We start from the raw sequence: 6,624 nt of genomic DNA, 5'->3' as shown, positions 1-6,624 counted from the left end.
GTGTGTGTGTGTGTGTGTGTGGGGGGGGGGGGGGTCATCCTCCAGAAGCCGAAAGTTCCTGGGCTGCCCCCAGCAGTCCCTGTCCCCAGGGACTGCTAACATCCTTCAAAGGACGTTAGGGCCGGGTCAGCTCACACCGCCCAGCCCAGCTCCCTGCGGGCCAGGTCCTGATGCCCAGATGGTCTCCGCAGCGACTCACCCCTCCCCACACACATGCCCCCACCCCCGCCGGGGCTCAGGGCCCTGGGTCACCTGCCCCTGTACCTGGGCTCTCCAGCCAACGCTGGATGTAGTGGAGGGCAGCCAGAGCTGCCCGCTGCTTGGCCTCTGGCTTATTGTAGGCGGTGCCCGCAGGGCAGACCACGCCATCCAGCTCCACGGACACAGAGAAGGGCAAGCAGGGGTCTGGGGAAGGAGGGGCTGAGAAGTAGCACCATGCACCTTATCCTCATCATGGGCCCTTTCTAGGAGGGCCATGACACCTGCCAGTGAGGAGGACAAGAATGACAGGCAGACAGGCCTGCTGACCTCCACCCAGCCACGCCCACCCAGAATGCTCACCAGCCCCTCCGAAGTAGGTCCCTATGACCCCACTTTACAGAGGGGGCACACAAAGGGCAGGTAGCGTGCCCAGGTGGTGCCAGGACCCACATCCAGGGCTACACTGTTCCTCGGATGAGGGTCCCGTCTTCCCTCAAACACATAGTTCTATTTCTTTTCTACATTTGAAAGGGTCATCTTCCAAACACTACCACTTCAGGTGTTACTTATGACACAACAGAGACAGATGAAAAATTCTAGAACTGGGATCACTTGGTCAAAGGGCATAAATTTATTTCTGTTCGTGGTATTTGCTGGTACCTGCTGCTAAACTGGTTGCCCAAAGGTCTCCCTTTTAGAAGAGAACCCACATTTCAGTACCCCTCCCTAGCACAGAGATTCACCTACTTTAAAAGGGCATCAAAAATGCCCACTAGGGGCTTCCCTGGTGGCGCAGTGGTTGGGAGTCCGCCTGCCGATGCAGGGAGCACGGGTTCGTGCCCCGGTCCGGGAGGATCCCACGTGCCACGGAGCGGCTGGGCCCGTGAGCCATGGCCGCTGAGCCTGCGCGTCCGGAGCCTGCGCTCCGCAACGGGAGGGGCCACAACGGTGAGAGGCCCGCGTACCGCAAAAAAAAAAAAAAAAAAAAAAAAAAAAAAAAAATGCCCACTAGTAGATGTAGAAGGAAGCAGCAGGAATCCACGGCAGCCAGCGGGGTGACAATTAAATCTGGCAACAATCATCAAAGGATGCTAGAACCACGAGGTGACGGTGTTCTAGGGAACAGGATAGTCACACCATCTGGAGATGCCCCCCTCGGATGACTGATGACGCCCCCAGGGGGAAGTGAAGACACCTGGCAGACGCCACCCTAGTCAGGCCCTCCCAGCTGACATCCCAGGGGTAGGACACACAGATTTCAGGTCTGCTGGTGGGACGCACAGCCAGGGACATGAGGTTTCTACAGGCGCCCTGCTGGTTACGCATCACCTGAACCCAATCCTGAGGAAACAGACCCAAGTGAACGGAATTTCTGCAGAACAACCGGCCCTTACTTTTCAAAAACATCAATGTCCTGAAGCCAGAGACACTCCGAGGAATTGTTTCAGATGAAAGGAGATTAAAGAGGTGTAAGAGCTAATGTGATAGGTCATGCTGGGTTGGGAAAAAATGGCCATTATTGTGACCAGTGGCAAAAATTGAATGTGAATGGTAATTAGCTAATAGGATCATATCAATGTTCAGCTTCCAGAATTCGATCATTGTACTGCAGTTATATAAGACGATGTCCTTGTTCTTAGGAAATATATACTGAAGTGTTTAAGGAGCAGTAAATCAGTATTCAGATTGTGCATGACAAATTAATGTGGATATTTATATATAGATATATAGAAGGGAGGGAGAGAGAGAGACATACACAAAGTAAGTGTGGCAAATGTGAACTGCAGAATCTGGGTGAAGAGCTTGTGGGAGCTCTTTTATACTATTCTTTGAAATTTTACCAAAATAAAAAATAAAAATGACTGAAAATATGCCTACGCATGTCAACAGTGGAAAGGGGGACCTTAGGCAGAAGGGAGGGGCAATATTACCCAGTGGTTCAGCACAGGCTCTGAAAGCAGACTACCCGTTCTCGGCTATGGCCTCTCTGGCCTCAGTCTCCCCATGTGTAAAGTGGTGGTAACGGATTGTGCTCCCTCGAGGAATACTTGTGAGGACTCAATGAGTTACTGTCTGAAGGCCTTCAAACAACACCTGGCCCATCATCCAGAACTCATGAATGTTAGCTAGCATCATTGCTGTTGAATCGATTTCCTTACTTCCGTATGCGTACTTCCTGATGCTCTGGCATTTGGGGATTTGATCCTGGAGAGACCGACCCTCCCAGGGCTAGCTAATTCCTGGACATAGCAAATGAGTCCCCTGCAAGCACACCCTTTCATATAAAAACCAACCAATCCAGAGCTCACACCCCAACCATCAAACTCTCACACAAGCCAACACTCCCCATACCCTAAATCACCCCCCAGGCCAGGTACCAGGCAACTAGGAACCAACCCCTAACCCCTAAACTTACTGTCTTGCCTTCCTCAATCCCAAACTTACTCTGCATTCCTACCCTGCCTCAACCGTTCTGTCCCAAGAAAACCCCAATAAAGGCTCTGGGTTGTGCTCTCCCCTCTCCTCTACCTCCGGACCACCCCCATCCTTTCCCACATGGTCCGGCATGGCAAGCTGTGCCTTCTGTTTCTAGGGATCTGTATTTACTTTTTCCTTCATGGCAATCATTCTCACATCTGCTGTCTTACCATACCTGATTAAAACAAATCCCGGGTAGATTTTTAACACATTATCTCTTTTTGAGCTGTTCCGTTGGGGTTCTCCTAGGAGGTTTTACAAATGCTCCCAAAAGCTTAAGGGATGATTCTCTTGCTGCCTCATGAGAAGCAGGGAATGTACGGGCTTAAAGTTGGGAAACTGAACTTAGGACCTGGTATATTGTTCTTGGGAAGGGCAGGGAGAGGATTGTAATGATTACATCTCTTTGCAGTGTTGCCATCATCAAGCTGTGTTTGATAATGTCTCTGACTTTGGGGCTGGCCCTCACTCAGGTATCTCCTCTCCAGTGCTGGCATGGCAACTCTAACTGTATGTAACTGGCCCTCAAAAAAGCCTGCTGAAAGGCTGGGGTAGCTTGAGGCAGGTCCTTTAACCAACCCAAGCTTCAGATGTGGCCATGACCTGCCCGTTAGGAATCTGATGTACCTGGTGCCCCCGGGCACCACGCTGCTCACAGCAGGGCCTACCCTCGGGCCCCAGGCTCAGGCCCAACTCACAGCCCTCCTCGCTTCATCTGGGGTCGGCCCAGGGCACACGGCCGTCCCAGCTCCTTGGGCCTCACCTGCTGTTTGGTCCTCTCGGAAGATCAGGGAGACTCCCAGAGTGGCCGCGCACCGAGTAAGCAAGGCCACGGCCTGGCCCGGCGGCGGGTCTTTGATCTGTAGGCCCAGCTGTCTGGCCGCCGTCGGGAATTCCCCGGCGGGCCCTGCGGACGGAAAGGAGACCCTCTGGGACCTCCCCATCCTTCCCCTCGAGTCCTCCTGTGCCCAGGCTGCCCCCAGTTCCCGGACACGGGCCCCGACCCCGGGCCCACCATGCCCCGTCGCCGAGGCCTGGAGCTGCCCGCCCTGCTCGGCGTTGTCCGAGTTGGGAGCGGGCGCGGTCTGCCAGGGGTCTTGGCCCAGGCTGGCCGAAGGCCTCCTGGGGCTGGGCCCGGGTCTCATCTGCAATGACGCTGCCAGGCGGGGCTTCCTGCGGGCACCGGCGTCCGCGCCCAGGGCTGCGCTGGCCTGTGAAGCCATGGCCAGACGCGAGGACCCGAGAGGACTATGGGCACATTCTCACGCCACCCGGGCCCTTTTATACACGAGAGCAAGCTCGCGCTTGGGGAGCACATGGCACGACAGACAGCGCATGGAGAGCTCCGCCTCCTACCTCGCTCCTAGCCAATGAGAGCCCATAAAGCTGTGGCCGACAGTGTGCCCAGCCAATGGGAAGGCCAGTCTCCCAAACCATTGGATGTGGACTGAGTGGCCCCCTGGCCGACATCCTACCTCTGGGGGCGGGGCTTCAGGTGTGAGGCGGGGATGGGGCCCTGGGCACTCCCGTTAGCTTCTTCTCGGCCCTTGCCTGGTATTGGGGAGGCAAAGACCAGGGGAGCAGTCTGGGGACCCAGGTCCAGCACCTCACCCCTGCTCCCATCCTAGGATGTCTCCCAAATCACGCCACGTCATGCCAGCCTGCCCCCAGCTGCTTAATTGAGCCTGGCGGGGGCGGAGGGGTTGGGGGGAGGCGGAAAGTCGGTCCTCTTTCGATAGATGAAGGTGTTTTCAATTGCAGCAGCCCCACAGGATCTTTAGGACCTACATTTAAAAACTGTTCACCGTAGGCCTTCCGGAAACCAACTGTAAGTGCTCCATGTGTGCTCTAGCTACAATTACTCATTTGGCACCCTGTCCACCCATCCAGCCCCCGATTTTTTTTTTTTTTCCAGAAGGGATTTTGTGTTGGTTCCTAAAAATATCGCAAGACAACAGTTCTTTAAGATGAGGGACTAGGGATGAAGGAGAGATAACAAAAATAAAATGAAGTTAGGGATGAAGACAGTTTGCAACACAGTTGCTTGAAGGGGTTGGAAATGTCAAGTCTTGGAGCCAGTGAACGGGAAAACCAATTATTCAGTTTCAAGGATTGGCGTCAGGAATTATGGTTCTTCTTTCGCGTGTAGCCCAGAGAGCAGAATTATACCTAGTAGAGGGACAGCATAGCAGGTGTTCAGTAGTGGAAGGAGGGCTACACAAATCCACAAAGACTTCAACAGAGTCACCAAACCCAGAAACTTCACCAGCAGGAAACTGCACAAACAAATGGTGATATATTCAGACAAGGGACTGTTACTCAGTAATCATTTTTTTTTTAAAAATAAACAAGCTACCTTTCTGCTCACAATCACATATGCATGTTGAGTGAAAGAAGCCAGACTAAAAAGACTATCTTCCGCATGATGCTATTTATATAAAGTTCTGGAGCTGGCAAAATTAATCTGTGGTGATGAGTCAGAATCATGGTAACTTCTTCAAGGAGGTATTGACTGGCAAGTGGCACCAGGGAATTTTCTGGAGTGATGGAAATGTTCTCTGTCTTGATCTGGGTGGTGGTTTTGTGGGTTTATATGTATGTAAGAACTTGAGGAGCGTACACTTAAGACTTGTACACTTTACTGCATGTTAAGTATATATCAGTAACAAGAGGAAACCTAACAGCTTGTTTATAGAAAGGGAAGAAGGAAGGAGGAAATGGAATTGGCCTCCCTGAGCAGAGCTGGATGGGTGATGTGAATAGTGATGTGGTAGGCAAAATAATGGTACCCCCAAGATGTCCACATCCTGATCGCCTCAGCCTATGACTATGTTACATCATATGGCGAGGGGATATTACGGTTGCAGATGGAATTAAGGCTTCTAAATCAGATGAGTTTAAGAGAGGGAGATTATCTTGGATTATCTGGGTGGGTCCAATGTAATCACAAGGGTCCTTAAACCAGAAAGAGACCGAAGAGTCAAAATCAGAGAGATGGCCTTATGAGAAAGATTCAACTGGCCATTGCTGCCTTTGAAGATGGAAGGGGACCATGAGCCAAGGTGTGCAGGCAGCTTTCAGAGCTGAAAAAGGCAAAAAAAAAAGAAAAAGAAGTCTCCCCACAGCCTTCGGAAAGGAACACGGCCCTACTGACACCCTGATTTTAGCCCAATGAGACCCATTTCAGGCTTCTGACCTGCAGAACTGTATGATGTTTTGTTGTCTAAAGCCACTAAGTTTGTGGTAATTTGTTACAACAGCAATAGGAAACTAGTATAAAAGGCCTTCAATATTTTTGGCATACATACCTCTAAAATAATTTTGCAAGACTATGTATCCCCCAATTATTTAGTCACACGGAGTTACGAAAGGTGCAATTTCTAGTTTATTATGTATTGTAATCATCTTTCCAATATGTTTTCACCAAAACCACGGAGATGCAGACTTAGCTTATTCCATTTATGAAAAACACTCTCCAAATGATTTAATCGTCAAAGCTTACTCTAATAGACAAAGCACCCAGCTAAAATGGAATTACTTCTCATCAGAAACAGTCTGACTTAGCTTTTTCAATTTAAGTAAATGTGTTGATACTTCCTCAGAGGAGCCATCTCATTCATGCCCTCTTCCATTGATTCAAATATGCATGAAGCATCTTCTAGCTGTTTGGGATACGTCATTGACCAACGCAGACAGAAGAATCCCTGCCCTGGTAGAGGGACTTCTGGATTCTATTTCTAAGGTAGCTGAGAAGGCTGACCTACAGGTGGAAGTCTCAGTAATATCAAGTGTTACAGCCAGCAGTTTTCTTCCTTTTCGTTTTAAAAACGATTCTTTACTGAAGTATAACATACACGCAGAAAAGTGCACGGACCGTTCAATGCATTTTCACACACGGCACAGAGCCATGTAACCAGGACTCAGATGAACGAACATAATACTGTC

At 50.7% G+C, this 6,624-nt stretch overlaps 1 protein-coding gene across 1 annotated transcript in view; it reads right to left on the bottom strand.

Annotated features, from left to right (window-relative positions):
• Positions 1–3,902, bottom strand: part of ADAD2 (adenosine deaminase domain containing 2) — a 7,338-nt gene extending 3,436 nt beyond the window's left edge. The window contains exons 1-2 of the mRNA XM_024125143.3: positions 3,443–3,902; positions 265–405 (exon numbers count right to left, since the gene is read on the bottom strand). Of these exons, the coding sequence (XP_023980911.1) occupies positions 265–405; positions 3,443–3,902 (601 nt within the window). The remainder of the gene's footprint in view (positions 1–264; positions 406–3,442) is intronic.
• Between the last annotated feature and the right edge of the window lie 2,722 nt (positions 3,903–6,624).

Source organism: Physeter macrocephalus, chromosome 17 (assembly GCF_002837175.3).
Source record: "Physeter macrocephalus isolate SW-GA chromosome 17, ASM283717v5, whole genome shotgun sequence".
NCBI lineage: Eukaryota > Metazoa > Chordata > Mammalia > Artiodactyla > Physeteridae > Physeter > Physeter macrocephalus.
Note: the sequence above shows the minus strand (reverse complement) of the source record. Positions and strands in the feature narration are given on the sequence as shown.